This window comes from Schistocerca gregaria, chromosome 4 (assembly GCF_023897955.1).
Source record: "Schistocerca gregaria isolate iqSchGreg1 chromosome 4, iqSchGreg1.2, whole genome shotgun sequence".
NCBI classification, from domain to species: domain Eukaryota; kingdom Metazoa; phylum Arthropoda; class Insecta; order Orthoptera; family Acrididae; genus Schistocerca; species Schistocerca gregaria.
This window is the reverse complement of record NC_064923.1, coordinates 414,148,928-414,168,952: the sequence shown is the minus strand read 5'-3', so window position 1 is coordinate 414,168,952 and position 20,025 is coordinate 414,148,928. Positions and strand designations below refer to the sequence as shown.

Sequence of the window (20,025 nt, the reverse complement as noted above, 5' to 3'; positions counted from 1 at the left end):
GAATGTTCTCTAACGTTGGTGGAAGACCTGTTACCGAAAGCTGACATATTTGTTCATATTTCGTAATCCACCCATGAGGCACGGTTCTGTAAGATGATAATCCACTCTTCTGCGCCACAAATTTACAATACATGGGCTCTGAAGTTCCGCATCGCAAACACAATGGGGGATTTTTATCAGGAGGTACATATCCACTGCCAGTAATGATGGAGTTGCTCATAGAGGTTTACGATTACGTCTCATGAACCGTTTGGACTACAATTCTGAAATTAATTCCCACCGCTTCTCCTACAGATTTCTTAGAGTCAGAATTCAGTAATGAATCCGCGGAATAGATTAGTTGTGTTCAGTGTTATTACCAGTACTACAAATTTAATTTTCTAATCGTAATGACAGAGAAATGGGGACTAAAACAAACAGTTATTCCGCTCAAAATGAAGACGGTCCTGACAGCAAACGGAGGTCGAAAGCGAAAGTTTGTAAAGAATTTGGCTTTGTTATCTCTACGGTGTCGTCGATAATTTAAAACAGAGGCTAGATTAGGAAATGCTTGGGTGTAGTTCCAATCAGAGAGAAAATGTATGAGAGCACTGAACATAAAGTCGCAGCGACTGCTTCACTTGTCCGGTTTCAAAAAATGTTCAAATGTGTGTGAAATCTTATGGGACTTAACTGCTAAGGTCATCAGTCCCTTAGCTTACACACTACTTAACCTAAATTATCCTAAGGACAAACACACACACACCCATGCCCGAGGGAGGACGCGAACCTCTGCCGGGACTAGTCGCATGTCCGGTTTACCAAGCTAAGTTTCAGAATGTTCCCATATCAGAACATTTATTGATGGAAAGAGCTGCGAGAGGTTTAAAAGTAACTGGGTATTGAATTTTGTTCAAACACAGGCTGACTAGAACTTTTCAAGGAAAGGAACGACGTAGAGTAAAAAAAAGAAAATGTTTTCTGTGGCGCTACCCAAGTTTTACCGACAATGGCAGCTTATTGGTTAATTCTACCTAACCTTCAAGATTTAAACACTAGAATTCGAAACTGGCTTACTTCATCACTACTGTCCAAATAAAACATCGCTTACCAAGGAGGGGGGGACGAGGGAAATATTTAAGGAAATAATTACGATATTGCTAGGATGCCGTTCGGATTAATAGGTAACCGCGGTGTTTTAAAAATTTACGAGCACTATCAGTTGAATAATACAGCGACCAAAATGCGTTGATAGTAGTCGAAATATTCAACGACTTCTCACTTTGGATGAACACTGAGAGATTCTTTTCCCAAAGAAAATACTAGTATGTTGTGTGCACTGATTAGCCAGAACATTATGACCACTACCCACCGCCACGTTGGATGCCACCTGGTGGTGTTGCGGGCATGTGGCGTAATAACAAAACTATGTAAGCGAAGCAGGCGGCGACTGGGGATCACCCGAGCAAAGATATGGTCTCCAAATAGGAAAATCCATTGAGGTAAGCGACTTTGACAAACGATAGATTATTATGACACAGACCCTTGAACGAGTATCTCGCAAACGGCGAAGCTTATTGAATGCTCACATGCTACTGTCGCAAGCGTCTACGGAAAGATGCAGGACAGTGAAACTACAAGGCACTAAATGGTTGGACGTCCACGACTCTCCACAGAACGTGGGGTTCGGAGGCTTGTCTGCTCTGTGAAGTGTCCTACAGTTGTTTGAGGAGCATTATAGTGAACAAGTTGATGTCTCCATGACCAAATTCGCTTGATGTAAATCCAATAGAATGCATCCGTGTCGCTGTCGGGCGCCATTACCGCGTACGTAAATCAGCGGCCCGTTATTTATGCGATTTGCATGGCCTGTGCATAGACATCTAATACCACTTGCCTCCACAAACCTACCAACAAACTGTCGGTGCCCTCATAAACAGAATCAGTGATGTATCTCTGTCCCAAGACGGGCAAATAAGCTGATAAGTAGCTGGTAATAATGTTTTGGTTCATTGGTGAAAGACTTTGAGCGTAGCGGTAAGTACGCATCTAATCACGAGTAAATTTTAGTGTGAAATATATTCACTGTTCAGTAATAAATATTGACACGATCGGAAGGATAATATTGTGTTCTGCATATATTGTTTAATCTGAAATTCTTAAAAAAAAGAGAACAGCAAGAAAAGCAAAAAGATCCTTAGATCTAGAAAGATCGATCTCCTCGAGGCTGAAATTCTGCAAAGTCCGTAGAGTTTAGGATATGTAGGCTAAATGAAGTATTCTGCAATACGCCATTAAAGTTAGTGAAATGGATGAAAAGTCATGTCTTTGATTTTTCTCACTATTACTAAATATTAAAAGAATATCAGCGCCTTTAATTGCAGTTCAGCAGCTCATGTACGAAAACAAGTGCTCTTTATACACCGTAATATTTGAGTTCCGTCTTAAACTTCTTTGGCTATCGTATCACAAATATATTAACTTACATTCTTTACACGGATAAAATGACCGTTAAACATTTTTTTTACTTTCGATCGCAGTCTTACAAGACACTTGCGAAAACACTAGAGGCTTCTGAAAGTTAACATTTGCACTTACAATACTTTTGTCCTGTTCGTGAAATCAACGATGCTTCGCTTAAACAGCGGAGTTTTGTAAACTCTGTGGAATATAATACTTGGAAACAGAAATCAGTGTCTGGGGAAGTCGTTAGCAATACAAGAACACTGTGAAATCGGGGAAAATCTAAAGTTTCTTCCTTCTTTACATCATCAAAGGTATGTGATAGAAAATTAATGAGCTGCCTTAGACATGGGTCTTAAATTCACGCCGTGTGTATCGGTACATGTCACGGTATTTCAACTGCAGAACTTAATTCATGCGCTTAAATTTTGTTACGTGGCCTGAAATACAACATCGGAAATATCTCCTGGCTTCTAGAAGCATTTAAATGTTACGAGAGAACCGTCATACAAACCGATACAGGCGAGATTTTCTACCCATATTAACATTAAAGCTGAAGTAGATGTGTACTAAATTTCTACAGCGAAATTGTCAGCTGACTCTTAGACTTTTTGTTTTTATGTATTCATAAAACCAATCAGAGATTATAGCCGAAAGGCACATATTGCATATGCTCTTACTGCACTGATTTATTTTGCTAACCGGTTTTCGGTTGACAAATCCATCGCAGGCTATCGTCTATAGAAGGTTCAAGTCTGATGACGGCCATGTCAGCCGAAAAGCGGTTAGAAAAAATTCGTACTGTAGAAGATTCACTATAGTGTGTTTTTCCTATATAATTATGGAGCTGTTGTACCAATAAGCGACAGAAGAATCAGTTAACCTGATTCAGTGATACAGTTACAGCTTACGCGTGCGTATAGCCTTACATCTAAATTTCGCCGCTCAGGTCTGGAGTGCAACTTACCTCCAAACCTCAGGTTCTTCAGTCTGCTGCAAAGAAAGAAATAAAAAACCTTTAATCTATAATCATTGGTATTTATAATATTACTACGGAAATAATTCCTTATATTTGTAACTACAGTCATCAGAAACGTGCCTGTTTAAGACTTATTATATGAGGTAAATTTACTGTAGATGGTCGTTTTCAAGACTACGGAAGTATTTGCTAACGTTAACTTACTTGCGACAGTGCAGAACGGTGACCATAACGACGGCACCAACAGCTGCTGATACTATCGATACGATAGCGAGAGTGAGTAACCATCCTAGCTTCGTCTCGTTATCTGTAACACAAAACGGTTTACTGATTTACTTGTGTACGATTGTCTGGTAACGAACAAGTACTTCTTTCTAGTGTCTGCACAAAGATGTACGTGTTTATGATCAAGCCAGGTTAGTAGTGTGCTGAATGATGTTTGTCAAATAATGATAATTTTTGTCGGAATTAGGTCATTCCAACAGCAGTCTCAATCCTCATTTATGAAAAATACTGTGGTAATGAATGCTGACAGTGTGAACAAAAGCCCGTTTACAGATACGCCACAGACGTTTCCCTTTTGGACAGTAATGAATTCTCTGCTAAAATATTGTGCGGCATGTTCAGCTATCAAGATATGTACTCGACAGAGGAGTGTTAATTGTCGCAAGGAAAGACGAGCTTGCATCTGCCATTACCACAGTATTTATTATAAATGAGGACTGAGACTGCTGTTGAAATCACCTAATTCCGACAAAGATTATCATAATTTGACAAACATCATTCAGCATACTATTAACCTGGCTTGATCATAAACACGTACATCTTTGTGCAGCTGGTGCACCTCCATTGAATTACCCAATACGCCAGTCCACACGACCAGCGGCAGCTCGTAGATATACTTTCTGAATGTTCACAAATTGTGAAATTCAGATAAATTTGAGAGTGGAAAATTAATAGCACCTGCTGTATAACAGTTACGCTCATTAACATATTTATACAACTTCAGCCGCTGACAATAATAATAATAATAATAATAATAATAATAATAATTTGCATAACTTGTCTGGAAAAGGAATTGTTTTGTGGAATTTTGTTGTTTCGTGCATAATTAAGTACAGTCTATGAGGGGAACGAAATAATGTTTAACCTTTCGCAACTCTCCGTTTCGCATTTTTGTGTAAGTGGGAGTTTTCGTGCTTCTTTTATTTTTTCGGACAAACGTACAAGATCCCTAATTAATTAGCTAACGAATTAACTTCTGGGCTGAAAATCAGGCACCCACATAACGGCTTTCGCTTATTATACACCTCTTTCTTAAATGTTCGCTTGTAGTCACGCTTATTTGATTTCGTCACGTTCTCAGGCAACGAATCTGATCTGGAATGCCTTAGTTTTTTTGCGGCTAACTTTTCCTGGTAATTTTATTTTCTGTTAGCGCTTAATACAGATTCAACATAGTTAATGTTGGAAGCTGATTCCTGCACAGTAGACAACCAACTCCAAATAGAAACTGCCGTTTGCGAAAATGATTAAATTCAAGTAGTACTACCTACCAACAAGGCCACTTGACTAGAATACAAATGAGGCGTTTAGAGTCAAAGGGCCAAAAACACACTTTCTTCGACCCCCCCCCCCCCCCACCTATTTAAGTGAATATCAGAATAACCAGTGAGACAGCTTTTCGTGAATGTTCAAATATAGGTACAATGTGCGCCTACAGTAAAGGTAAACCACAAGATCAACAGATGTCAGAATCACGAATAAGTGCTACAGTCTCACAATCCACGATGATATATTTTATGGTTCTCAGAGCCTTAAATGGATTACTCTGTGGTAAAATCCACAACTTTATGTTCCACATCTCATTCAGAATCCTATAAAATAGGTTTTACTTTCAGTATAACTGTTACAGATACTGATGTCCGATCTAATTTTATTATATAGTGTGTGAATTCGCATTTCTGTGGAGTGTTCTGCCACCTAGCGGGATTTATGGCGAACATAGATAAAAGTCTAACAATGAAAAATCTAGGATGGAATGTAACAATATGATGAAAAGAAAAGTTGCCACACAACATATAGAGGAGATGGTGAGTCGCAGATAGTCATAACAAAAACAGTCACAATTAAGCTTTCGTTCAACAAGGCCTTTGTCAAAAATAGACGACACACACACGCTCACGCCAACGCAACTCACACACACAACGGCAGTCTCTGGTTCAATTTGAAATACCTACATCTTGTAATTTTAAAATTCATCATCATTTTTATGAATAATGCACGTATTCAGACTATCAACTACTACGTTACTGATTCCGCTGTACATCCAATGTGAATTTATATCTCAACTGTATCAGATACAATCCTTCAGAGAACTTCAAAGCCGATATTTTTCTGTAAATTTATGAAAGACATTAAGAACAACCTATTTCTCGGCACTTTCTAACCGTGTTCCACACGCTTGTTTCCCTACGGAGCAGGAAGCAGCCTCAGTCATTTTCATATTGCATATTAACAGCGCGACAATCACAGCATAACGGCACAGAGACTATGACTGAACACGATTTTTTTAAATAAAAACTACATGTCTAAACCGTTGAAGGCTGTTAATACATTAGAATATCTAAAAATTTCATTTCACGTAACTTAGTAATAAGATATCTAATACATAAGTAGGATCTACTTAAAAAGCGTGACAAAATCATTGTACGTATGCTACCGCTTCTGACTAATCATCGCGTTTGTGTTTGTTTACTTTGTTATTCTTATGATGGACAGAATATAGCAGTTGTTGACTGTGAAATAGTAGACAAACGGAGATAGTTACTGTACAGGAGGTTTCTTCCCACTGCGTGTTAGTCCATACTACTGTGTGTCCGTATTGCACGTTTGTGTTTATAAAGTTAGCATAAAGTGGGAAATTCAGATTTTCACGTTATTCTATGATTTCTAGCGTTAAATGACAGAATTTCCAAATTTTCTCTCGTTTTTTAATGTCTATCATTATCGACTCGAGTCTCAGAGACACGTGTTAGTAATGTTTATTTTTTCCAATTCTAGCTTCCTTTCTTTATTTATTACTTCCTGTTTTCTTGTGCCTCAAGTCCCGACATGTCTTCAGGACGCATACCTAAAACTTTTATAGTTTTTGCTGTCTACAACACAGAAGTTTAAATTAATGACACTATTGTTAACTCTGAGGTGAGGATATCTAATAATTTATTGCAGATGCAAAATATATGACAAAAGTAAACTGTCCCCGCTATATTATGTGACTGTCTATTCTACAATTAATATTTAAAATTTTACTCGAGCTGCTGCCCAGGTGTGATTTTTCTCGTTCTTGGAACCAAAACTATGTTAAACATTAACCGCCAGTACATGGTCTCTTACCGCAGAATTCAAGTATAAGTCGTCTCTATATCGAGTAATACTGAGAAAAAATTGCTGAACAGCATCTATTACGTTCTTTTCTAGTTTATTTTTCTATGCATCCTGTCGCAAGCCAGGTCAGTATTTTTGGATAGGAACATACAGACGGAATGAGAAGTTCCGCGACAGACTCAAGTGGAACCATTTATTTGCTACTCATGCACTCCGTGTCCGTTTTTGGATCAACGAGGGGGCTTGCGCCGAATAATTGAGAGATGTGGACAAACGGTGGTGTGTCAATGTGAGTGGGGGAGTGGGTGCACGCGAAGGTTATTTCACCTCGGGATTTGTTTATTTTATGGCACACTGCTACGTGACATGTATTCGTTTAGTGTATATGACTGTGATACGTGTGCGCGTACTTATAGTGTACAGCATTTAAGTTGCTAATGAGAGAATGGAAAAGTTGAAAGCCGGCGACAGCACGTAGCTATCTCCTCTGTCAGTTTTGACCGTACCTGACGGATGCATCACCATTTACAGTTTAGAATTCTCTCAATTCATTAGACCTTGGGGAGAAGTTTAGAATTTAAGTTAGAATATAGTTATAACATCTGGTAACAGGGTTTGCAAACCGTAACCTTCAATCCTCCTGCCAACCAAATCTCGTGCGTATGATTTTCTTCCAGTAGCGATTTTAACTGGCTGCTTCGGGATTAAACGCCACCGGAACAATATGTACGTTAGCGATCTCCAGAAATGGTTGCTGAACCGAGTGACTCTGCCTTTTGTTTGTGCCTACTTCTGTTAAGGTAGTCAGCATCAAAATCATTCCTCAGTCATTCACTTAAGTTACGAAAGCGATTACAGATAATACCGGAAAAAAATTAGTCACCACCAGGATCATACTAATACCGGATAACACCACCTTCAGCCTTAACGACCTCATTTCGCGGGGATGACAGCCCATAAGTTTCTTCAGCTATGCCATATCCAGCTGAAACCACTCATTGATGGTGAGATGCTGTAGAACTATTAGATCCTTTAGAACTACCATACTGTGAGGGTGTTAACTGAGATGTTTCACTTGCTGTTCCAAATAGTCCCAGACATTTTCTAGGACACTAAGATTGGGTGATTTATCAGAGCAATCGAAAAACGGAAAATTGAGGTTTAACGTCCCTTCGACAACTAGTCATTAGAGACGGGGTATAATCTCGGGTTGTTTTTGAGGATGGGGAAGGAACTCAGAAGCGCCATTTCAAAGGAACCATCCCGGCATTTGCTTGGAGCGATTTATGGGAATCACGGTAAACCTAACTCAGGATGATCGGACGCTGATTTGTATCGTCTTCCTCGCGAATGCGAGTCCATTGTGCTAAACGCTGCCCCATTTCTCTCGGTGGGACACAGCGCCTGGTTGTTCGTCAGTCCAGGAATGTACAAGGGATACGCACAATAATGTGAACAGGGCTAGTGATGGGGTGATTGTGTGTGACGGTCAACAACGCCGGTAAGGCACGCGTCGTGCTGGACTCGGGTGTGCAGTACGGACCAGGCATAAGTTCAGTTTGTATACGAGTAGTGCACACTTCGTATTTGCATTCAGAGGCCGAGGTCGACGTGCAATGAAAGACCTGACAGAGTTCCAAAGGCGACAGATGGTGGGGGCCCGATTAACTGGAGCATCAGTAACCAACACAAAGAACTTATAGAATGTTTCGAGAGCAACTGTTTCAACAGCCATGAGAGCCTACACAAAACATGACGAGTTGCTAGACCGAAACCATTAGTGACGACAACCAACGCTAAGAAGGCTTAAAACATGGCGTCAGGAGCATAAATCGTGGACGACTGATCAGTGGAAACACGTCATATGGTCCGACGAGTCAACGCGTTCGTTATTTGCAACATCGGGACGGCTTTACATCTGGAGAACGCCAGAAGAATCCTAGAATCCTCACTGCTTGACTCCAACGGTTAAGCATGGAGGTGGAAGTGTGATGGTGTGGGTAGCCATGTCAGGTATTCTGCTGGTTCCATCATTACTCTCAATGGCCGTGTCACACCCAATGATTATGTGAACATTTTAGCTGATCATTTGCACTCCCTGAATAAAGTGTTGTTGCCCAACAATGATGCCTTATTTCAGGACGATGATGCACCCATTCCAACAGCCAGGACAATACAATCGTGGTATGAGGAGCATGCAACTGAACTGCAACGTCTTCCCTGGGCAGTACAGTTCCCGGGCTTGAGCGTTATCGAACCCTTGTGGGCAGTATTGGAGCGCAGACTCTGGAGCAGATTTCCGCTTCCCTCATCGTTATAGGAATTAGAAGAGGTTCTGATCGAGGAGTGGCATTACATTTCACTGGAGACTATGCAATCATTATATTCCAGTATTTCAAGAAGAATCGCAGCTGTATTATGGGCAAATGGGGATCCAATCTCTTATTAATAAACCATTCCCATGTAAGTACGGGTGTTCACATTATTTTTCGAATCCCCTGTATGCTTGCGGCTTTGTGAACACGGCTTTTGTCACCTTTGAAGACAGTGGTGTCTACAGTATACTCATCATGAAGATTTGGAAGAAAGGGCAACACTTGCTTACCGAGAACGTTGAAATAGACATCCTGGTCCACGTCAGTGGTAGCATGAATGAGCGGACCCAAGTTGTGATACGAAAAATACCATCAAAACATCGCAGAAGTATCTTCAGCCTAAACTACAATTTCCATATACCGAGGGTCAAACGCCTCATTGCGTTGTCGTGGCACTTGACGCCTTGCATCATTAGGAAAGGGGCGAAATTACGACTCGTCTGGCCACACGCCTCCCTGTCAGTTGTCTGTGTTGTTTGGCCCTTTGAATACGTGCATCTTTATGTGCCGCTGTGAGCAGTGACCTTTTTCGACGTATCTGGCCCCTGATGTTTGCTTCAAGCAGTTTCCTTCACAATGTTCGCTTGGTAGCGGGTTATGATGGATCTGTATTCATTGACAGCAGCGATGCCTACCGGGTTTGAAATCGATTGTCATTGGCAGTATGTGATACTCCTCTCCAGTCCCAATCAGTTGGAATATTTTTACGTGCTCTGTTATTACGCCAAGAATTACACTATTCCTTGTAGGCAAGTTAGACAGCTTGCGATGATACGCCAACAAATTGGGCAACTCCATTCACAGAGTGGTCATGGGCAGTCATTCTGTCACGTCTCCAAGCAAATCCATCTTACTGCGCAGATTCCACAAAACTGACTGGCATATACACACCACTTCACTACCACTGCTTGCGTCAGCGGTGGAGGCAATAAGATCGCGTGCAACCAGTTCTATACCATCTACAGTGCTCCAAAGCGAGCAAGTGTTCTCTTTTAAGATGGTGACAAACATCTTGTCCTGCAGAGTAAATGTTACTGGGACAATATCTGACGTCATTGGAAAGTCCCTAACGGATTCCGACCACAACATTCAGCATGCACTGTGATTTGTCTCAAGAATTCAATTTAGACAATCAGGGAAGGTCAGAGCACCATATCGCAGCTGCAGGCAACCCTTGCCCTCAGGCCCAACACTAGAACGTTCAGAGGGGTCAAAATGTCCTTTCATTACATTGAAGAACAGCGCATTTCGCAAAACTGATGATTTTTTGCAGTTTTCACCTTTAACGCCCAGTCATACTGACCCCTGTACGTTTTATTTTAATTTTGTTTATTGGCATGCCTTACTTTTGTTTAATGCACTGACGAACTTCAGCTATTTTACTTTATGATGCTGTAACTAATTGTTGTCCGTATTATTGTGGTACGAATGGATAACAATGGATTCAATACAATTGACCTTTGCTTGTCATTCCCTCGCAAAATAAGTTTATTTCTTGCACTCCCTTATTGAATCCATTTTGTTTTGCCAAGCAATAACTAACTTTATTCACATTATTGAGGTACAAACTAGAGGCAATGGCACTATACGATATACTTTTATTTCACTTCCCCTTGCAAGGTGATAGTGGGTTGAAGGTAGAAATGTATCAGAAACGGTATTTACGTGAAGGTGACACACTTTCCGGCTTACAAAGAGTTCTTGGAAGACGAATAGAAACAGATTCTGTGGAATTATGAGATTCATGATGTTTGACGAGAAGTACAAATTCTCTGCATGTTTACAGACTCACAAATTTGCATTGGTTTCTGTTGTTTGGAACAAATTCATAGGGAACTGTGTTACAAATCCGGATCTGGAATAACAATAGAGCAGCAACTCTTCCCGAAAAAAAACTAGGTGCCCGTTCACACATTCCACGGCGTCGAAGCCTGACAAGTACGGACAAAAATACTGCTTAGCTTACGTTGATAAGTAGTGTATTCAGTGGTTCCCCTACTGTTGGTAAGGATAGTGCACTATTCCAAGATGAAAGGGTTTCTCATTACGCAATGATTCTTCCTATAGAACCATTTCTACCTAAAGGCGGAAACGTCATCACAGATAATTGCTTCACTTCCTTCAAACTCGCCAAGAAATTGGAAGTCAACCTCCATGGTAGAAACAGTAAATGGAGCAAGACGAGAAATACCACGTGCTCTAAGGTCTTTGAAGGCCCCTCTATGTTCGACAAAAATTTTAAAATGAGGTGATATTTCCTTGACGGCCATTTAAAGAAAGAAAGTAAAAAATGTTCAAGTGATGAGTTTCCTTCATCCTAGTGTTACATTCCCCCCCATGAACCATGGACCTTGTCGTTGGTGGGGAGGCTTGCGTGCCTCAGCGATACAGATGGCCGTACCGTAGGTGCAACCACAACGGAGGGGTATCTGTTGAGAGGCCAGACAAACGTGTGGTTCCTGAAGAGGGGCAGCAGCCTTTTCAGTTGTTGCAGGGGCAACAGTCTGGATGATTGACTGATCTGGCCTTGTAACATTAACCAAAACGGCCTTGCTGTGCTGGTACTGCGAACGGCTGAAAGCAAGGGGAAACTACAGCCGTAATTTTTCCCGAGGACATGCAGCTTTACTGTATGATTAAATGATGATGGCATCCTCTTGGGTAAAATATTCCGGAGGTAAAATAGTCCCCCATTCGGATCTCCGGGCGGGGACTACTCAGGAGGATGTCGTTATCAGGAGAAAGAAAACTGGCGTTCTACGGATCGGAGCGTGGAATGTCAGATCCCTTAATCGGGCAGGTAGGTTAGAAAATTTAAAAAGGGAAATGGATAGGTTAAAGTTAGATATAGTGGGAATTAGTGAAGTTCGGTGGCAGGAGGAACAAGACTTCTGGGCAGGTGACTACAGGGTTATAAACACAAAATCAAATAGGGGTAATGCAGGAGTAGGTTTAATAATGAATAGGAAAATAGGAATGCGGGTAAGCTACTACAAACAGCATAGTGAACGCATTATTGTGGCCAAGATAGATACGAAGCCCACACCTACTACAATAGTACAAGTTTATATGCCAACTAGCTCTGCAGATGATGAAGAAATTGAAGAAATGTACGATGAAATAAAAGAAATTATTCAGATAGTGAAGGGAGACGAAAATTTAATAGTAATGGGTGACTGGAATTCGAGTGTAGGAAAAGGGAGAGAAGGAAACATAGTAGGTGAATATGGATTGGGGCTAAGAAATGAAAGAGGAAGCCGCCTAGTAGAATTTTGCACAGAGCACAACTTAATCATAGCTAACACTTGGTTTAAGAATCATGAAAGAAGGTTGTATACGTGGAAGAACCCTGGAGATACTAAAAGGTATCAGATAGATTATACACTCCTGGAAATGGAAAAAAGAACACATTGACACCGGTGTGTCAGACCCACCATACTTGCTCCGGACACTGCGAGAGGGCTGTACAAGCAATGATCACACTCACGGCACAACGGACACACCAGGAACCGCGGTATTGGCCGTCGAATGGCGCTAGCTGCGCAGCATTTGTGCCCCGCCGCCGTCATTGTCAGCCAGTTTGCCGTGGCATACGGAGCTCCATCGCAGTCTTTAACACTGGTAGGATGCCGCGACAGCGTGGACGTGAACCGTATGTGCAGTTGACGGACTTTGAGCGAGGGCGTATAGTGGGCATGCGGGAGGCCGGGTGGACGTACCGCCGAATTGCTCAAGACGTGGGGCGTGAGGTCTCCACAGTACATCGATGTTGTCGCCAGTGGTCGGCGGAAGGTGCACGTGCCCGTCGACCTGGGACCGGACCGCAGCGACGCACGGATGCACGCCAAGACCGTAGGATCCTACGCAGTGCCGTAGGGGACCGCACCGCCACTTCCCAGCAAATTAGGGACACTGTTGCTCCTGGGGTATCGGCAAGGACCATTCGCAACCGTCTCCATGAAGCTGGGCTAAGGTCCCGCACACCGTTAGGCCGTCTTCCGCTCACGCCCCAACATCGTGCAGCCAGCCTCCAGTGGTATCGCGACAGGCGTGAATGGAGGGACGAATGGAGACGTGTCGTCTTCAGCGATGAGAGTCGCTTGTGCCTTGGTGCCAATGATGGTCGTATGCGTGTTTGGCGCCGTGCAGGTGAGCGCCACAATCAGGACTGCATACGACCGAGGCACACAGGGCCAACACCCGGCATCATGGTGTGGGGAGCGATCTCCTACACTGGCCGTACACCTCTGGTGATCGTCGAGGGTACACTGAATAGTGCACGGTACATCCAAACCGTCATCGAACCCATCGTTCTACCATTCCTAGACCGGCAAGGGAACTTGCTGTTCCAACAGGACAATGCGCGTCCGCATGTATCCTGTGCCACCTAACGTGCTCTAGAAGGTGTAAGTCAACTACCCTGGCCAGCAAGATCTCCGGATCTGTCCCCCATTGAGCATGTTTGGGACTGGATGAAGCGTCGTCTCACGCGGTCTGCACGTCCAGCACGAACGCTGGTCCAACTGAGGCGCCAGGTGGTAATGGCATGGCAAGCCGTTCCACAGGACTACATCCAGCATCTCTACGATCCTCTCCATGGGAGAATAGCAGCCTGCATTGCTGCGAAAGGTGCATATACACTGTACTAGTGCCGACATTGTGCATGCTTTGTTGTCTGTGTCTATGTGCCTGTGGTTATGTCAGTGTGATCATGTGATGTATCTGACCCCAGGAATGTGTCAATAAAGTTTCCCCTTCCTGGGACAATGAATTCACGGTGTTCTTATTTCAATTTCCAGGAGTGTATATTGGTAAGACAGAGATTTAGGAACCAGGTTTTAAGTTGTAAGACATTTCCAGGAGCAGATGTGGACTCTGACCACAATCTATTGGTTATGACCTGTAGATTAAAACTGAAGAAACTGCAAAAATGTGGGAAATTAAGGAGATGGGACCTGGATAAACTGAAAGAACCAGAGGTTGTACAGAGTTTCAGGGAGAGCATAAGGGAACAATTGACAGGAATAGGGGAAAGAAATACAGTAGAAGAAGAATGGGTAGCTCTGAGGGATGTAGTAGTGAAGGCAGCAGAGGATAAAGTAGGTACAAAGACGAGGGCTGCTAGAAATCCTTGGGTAACAGAAGAAATATTGAGTTTAATTGATAAAATGAGAAAATATAAAAATGCAGTAAATGAAGCAGGCAAAAAGGAATACAAACGTCTCAAAAATGAGATCGACAGGAAGTGCAAAATGGCTAAACAGGGATGGCTAGAGGACAAATGTAAGGATGTAGAAGCTTATCTCACTAGGGGTAAGATAGATACTGCCTACAGGAAAATTAAAGAGACCTTTGGAGAGAAGAGAACCAAGTGTATGAATATCAAGAGCTCAGATGGCAGCCCAGTTCTAAGCAAAGAAGGGAAGGCAGAAAGGTGGAAGGAGTATATAGAAGGTTTATACAAGGGCGATGTACTTGAGGACAATATTATGGAAATGGAAGAGGATGTAGGTGAAGACGAAATGGGAGATACGATACTGCGTGAAGAGTTTGACAGAGCACTGAAAGACCTGAGTCGAAACAAGGCCCCCGGAGTAGACAACATTCCATTAGAACTACTGACGGCCTTGGGACAACCAGTCCTGAGAAAACTCTACCAGCTGGTGAGCAAGATGTATGAGACAGGCGAAATACCCTCAGACTTCAAGAAGAATATAATAATTCCAATCCCAAAGAAAGCAGGTGCTGACAGATGTGAAAATTACCGAACTATCAGTTTAATAAGCCACGGCTGCAAAATACTAACGCGAATTCTTTACAGACGAATGGAAAAACTGGTTGATGCAGACCTCGGGGAGGATCAGTTTGGATTCCGTAGAAATGTTGGAACACGTGAGGCAATACTGACCTTACGACTTATCTTAGAAGAAAGATTAAGAAAAGGCAAACCTACGTTTCTAGCATTTGTAGACTTAGAGAAAGCTTTTGACAATGTTGACTGGAATACTCTTTTTCAAATTCTAAAGGTGGCAGGGGTAAAATACAGGGAGCGAAAGGCTATTTATAATTTGTACAGAAACCAGATGGCAGTCATAAGAGTCGAGGGGCATGAAAGGGAAGCAGTGGTTGGGAAAGGAGTGAGACAGGGTTGTAGCCTCTCCCCGATGTTATTCAATCTGTATATTGAGCAAGCAGTAAAGGAAACAAAAGAAAAATTTGGAGTAGGTATTAAAATTCAGGGAGACGAAGTAAAAACTTTGAGGTTCGCCGATGACATTGTAATTCTGTCAGAGATGGCAAAGGACTTGGAAGAGCAGTTGAACGGAATGGACAGTGTCTTGAAAGAAGGATATAAGATGAACATCAACAAAAGCAAAACGAGGATAATGGAATGTAGTCAAATTAAATCGGGTGATGCTGAGGGAATTAAATTAGGAAATGAGACACTTAAAGTAGTAAAGGAGTTTTGCTATTTAGGAAATAAAATAACTGATGATGGTCGAAGTAGAGAGGATATAAAATGTAGACTGGCAATGGCAAGGAAAGCGTTTCTGAAGAAGAGAAATTTGTTAACATCGAATATAGATTTATGTATCAGGAAGTCGTTTCTGAAAGTATTTGTTTGGAGTGTAGCCATGTATGGAAGTGAAACATGGACGATAACTAGTTTGGACAAGAAGAGAATAGAAGCTTTCGAAATGTGGTGCTACAGAAGAATACTGAAGATAAGGTGGATAGATCACGTAACTAATGAGGAGGTATTGAATAGGATTGGGGAGAAGAGAAGTTTGTGGCACAACTTGACTAGAAGAAGGGATCGGTTGGTAGGACATGTTTTGAGGCATCAAGGGATCACAAATTTAGCATTGGAGGGCAGCGTGGCGGGTAAAAATCGTAGAGGGAGACCGAGAGATGAGTACACTAAGCAGATTCAGAAGGATGTAGGTTGCAGTAGGTACTGGGAGATGAAGCAGCTTGCACAGGATAGAGTAGCATGGAGAGCTGCATCAAACCAGTCTCAGGACTGAAGACAACAACAACAACAACAACAGTGTTACATTAAATACGAATGAGGAATAAACTACAGAAACTGTAAGTTATTTCAAGACAAACTTTGGGGTCGACATAGTAGAGAAAATGGCAAGGAAGTATTCTGTTAAGGCCTTCGAAAGATGGCCCACGCACTCCCACAATGTTCTTGACTAGCAGGAATAATTGCACATGTAGTAATCAGTTCTGTTACTGGAAATATCAAAGGAACACAATTCATTCCGCGACTTTCAGAGGAACTACTCTACAAATATGGAAGAATTGTTAATTTCATAGGACCACAGATGATTAAGAAGGGAATGGAAATGAATATGAAGAGAAAATTGCACAAAAACACCGTAAATGTCAAGTTTTTAAATTCTGCGAGTGTAATAAAATTACTTCCAAGTGCACTGTTTGTAAGAAGATAGTTGTGGAAAATGCACAGAGACAACTGAATACGAAAGTGTCAATTGTGTAGAAGTATTAAATAGCAAAAATTACAGTAAATGTGAATACTTAAGTTTTTCTATGTATTTAAAATCAAGTATACCCTCTCACTTGCTTAACCTTGTTCTGGTTTTACAGGCTTCAATGAAATTAGTTTATTTTTCAATAACTGACGTTATTTGTGTTGTATTGCATTTTATTCACAATTCTGTACCTTAAATGACATAAATCGCTCAAAAACTTTAAAATATAATAATTGCCTACAATTTTGAAATAATAGTTCAGAACATGATTGTTATGCAGTTAGAGTCAAAATGACCCCTGTGGGTTTTAGAGGGGACAGGGAAAGGCTGGAGTCCTAGTGTTAAACATGTCACGGAAATTCCGCTTGACTTAAGCTCATGCTTCACTAACATCAGCTCCTAAAGTGTCGTGATTCAGACCCAAATCATTGTCAAATCACAGTTCCAATCTGAACACTCTCCTCTACAGATTCGGAAATAGTATGAGCATCTTGATGTTTTCGAGGCGTAGTAACTGATCCATTAAATTTCGGGACTGCAGCCACATGAACGTTGTTCCTTTTTCTTCTAATATTCCGACCGTATCTCTTCCGTGGAGATTCGGCCATAACCGACAGACTGAAGCTACAGTATCTGTTCCGTCGTTTGAAACCACAGAAAACACAATTGGATATCGATGTTTTATGACTAGCTGCACTGTAGCGACGTCGTTGAGAATTTATTATAGAAAACGGCTGATTCCATGACTCGTGCAGGTTGAAATCGCTATCTTTGTTAATCAAATTCTTAGTCAAATGAATTTCACCTGCTTCTTTCACCTCTCATTCCCAAAAATATGATACCGGTCACTCTTTGCGGTATGAAATGGTCGAAATTCTAGCGTCGGCTTTGTCATTTGGGACTCGGTGGTGAAAGAAGCAATCGAATTTCATTTTGCGAAGAATTTAACTAATGATGATAGCAGTTTAAACCTAGACAAATCATGTACATCGGTGATTTCCTTAAGAAACTCGCAAAGAAGTCATTACAGTGCAGCTAAGAAGGACACGTCGATATCTCAGCAGGGATTGACCCGGTAGCCGCAGATTCAATTTATCGAGCAGTAGCAGTTGTTTTATTCATCCGTAGATCTCCTTTAGAATGGTATTGGGCACGTCTTTATATTACAATTTAAGAACAACAAGATGATAAGCATGGGACAGGTAGTTGGACGTAGCCTTGTAGTGGGAAACATAGCGGCAAATGCCTGAAGTAATTTAGGGAAACCAGGGAAAAGCTAAATCAGGATGGCTGGGTGAAGAGTGGAGCCTCCATCTTCCCAAATACAAGGTCAGTTTGTTTAAAAAAGCGCTACTTCATTCGGTTTAGCCCTTGTGTATAATACTGTATTACATAGAAGTTTTTAATAATGTTAAAGGCTAATGCTGTTCATTAATTTCCCACTCCCAGTCGATACACACACAACAAACACTATACACACATGGTTTCATAACACTACACACACTATCAGCTGACATCAGGACCATTTGTGTACCGCAACTTTTCATTTTCCACCCAAAACTGAGTGAGCATCGCTTTATAAGAAGTGAGATGTTGAGCTCAGACAGTAGGCATTAGCATTATACACTGCGTTGCTGTGGTAGTAAAAGAAGGAAAAAATATAGTGTGAAAGTGTTATGTGGAATGGCAGATGTCTATTATAATAATTATTATTATTTATTCGTGTGACATTTTTCACGAAACTCCTACTCTGTGTTATCTAAATAATCCTTCAATGTATGGAATGTATTTCTTAATCGGTACTTCTTAACCGCCGGCCGCTGGTGGCCGAGCGGTTCTGGCGCTGCAGTCTGGAACCGCGCGACCGCTACGTTCGCAGGTTCGAATCCTGCCTCGGGCATGGATGTATGTGATGTCCTTAGGTTAGTTAGGTTTAAGTAGTTCTAAGTTCTAGGGGACCTCAGCAGTTGAGTCCCATAGTGCTCAGAGCCATTTGAACCATTTGAACTTCTTAACCGCCTTTTTAAACAAGTTTGTTTTAGCAAATACTTTTATCTCTTTTGGCATACTGTTGTATAGTTTTCTTCCTTGTTAGGAAATACTGTTTTGAAATTTATGTTTATTCTTTCATGATAAACGTAAGTTCATTCGAGATATTAGTCGATGCCCATGGATAGAGCTATTTGTGTAATAATTATCAATGTTATTTTTGAAGTGTACAACTGACTGGTAGCTAAATGTACCCACATCCTTCAGTTAAAAGCTCCAGTTTCTTCATTTGTGTGGCCATATTGTCCGCAGTTACTTTACATGTCCTCAAGGTTTATTCGTTCCATCGTTACAACTATAAGAACATGCGTGTTATTTTAACCAGACGCGATTCGCTTTATTGAGGTAAAGCATCATGAGTGGTCTGAAATTAAAGATGTTTACAGTTTGATTTGTTTTAAAGATCGAAGACATAGTTTTTACTTACGATGATCCTTGCTTGGTTTCTCGCCTGCATCAAGAAATGCCGCCTGCACAGCACACTTTTTCGTGCACGAATGTTTACTGTTTATTTTTATACCTGTAAGTGTTTATTGTGTTTTGTAGTGTTGCCAACGTAACATCGCCATTAGTTTGTCTGTGACCTACACTTTTTTAGTTGATTGTATGTGCGTTATGCTGTTTAATTATGTTGCTGTGTCTTTATTTGCTGTGGAAGAGTACTGAAGAAATAGTGATGGAGTGGTTATTAATTTTTTTAATGGGGGATGGAGAAGCAAAGATGAACAGACATAAGAGCATAGTAGTATGAATAAAGTGAGTTGAAGTGAAATGCAATTGGGATGGGGGGGAGGGGGGGATAGGGTGGGAGAGGGTAAAGTATGAAAAAGGCTCTTTTCATGTTTTTTTCAATTATTTTATATAGTGTCTCATTTCCAATATTTATTTGATCATTGAGTAGCTGTTTACTTTCTGTTAATGCTTCGTGTATGTGGAAATTTTCTTGGAAAGGGAGGAGATGTCTATCTTTACTGATTCTTGTGATGTTCATATCTTTTTCAATATTGATTGCTCTGTGGCATTCCTGTTTTAGATGATCTGCAAATGTTGAATGATTTGTACCATGTTTCAACGCTCTGATGTGTTCTTTATATTATGTGTCAATATCCTGCTGTCATTCCAATGTACATTTTTTCAACTGAGCTGATAGATACCAGATTGTTGATATCTGTCTGGTTTTGATTACAATTTTGGGATGGTCTTTTGTACTGGATTCTTTGTTTTGTAAGCAATGTCTATGCCTCTTTTTTATGTTACTTACTTTATGTGTGAATTTATTGTGGCTGGTCAC

At 41.3% G+C, this 20,025-nt stretch overlaps 2 protein-coding genes across 3 annotated transcripts in view; one reads left to right on the top strand and one right to left on the bottom strand.

The window, feature by feature from the left end:
- LOC126267078 (uncharacterized) overlaps positions 1–20,025 on the bottom strand; it is a 219,311-nt gene that overhangs the window by 16,027 nt on the left and 183,259 nt on the right. Inside the window, exons 3-4 of the mRNA XM_049971940.1 lie at positions 3,626–3,728; positions 3,410–3,435 (exon numbers count right to left, since the gene is read on the bottom strand). Coding sequence (XP_049827897.1) covers positions 3,410–3,435; positions 3,626–3,728 — 129 coding nt within the window. The remainder of the gene's footprint in view (positions 1–3,409; positions 3,436–3,625; positions 3,729–20,025) is intronic.
- LOC126267077 (L-lactate dehydrogenase-like) overlaps positions 2,466–20,025 on the top strand; it is a 489,630-nt gene continuing 472,070 nt past the window's right edge. The window contains exon 1 of one of the 2 annotated variants that reach the window (XM_049971938.1): positions 2,466–2,756. The gene's annotated coding sequence lies outside the window, so the exon portion shown is untranslated. The remainder of the gene's footprint in view (positions 2,757–20,025) is intronic. The other variant, XM_049971939.1, reaches the window with a different exon arrangement.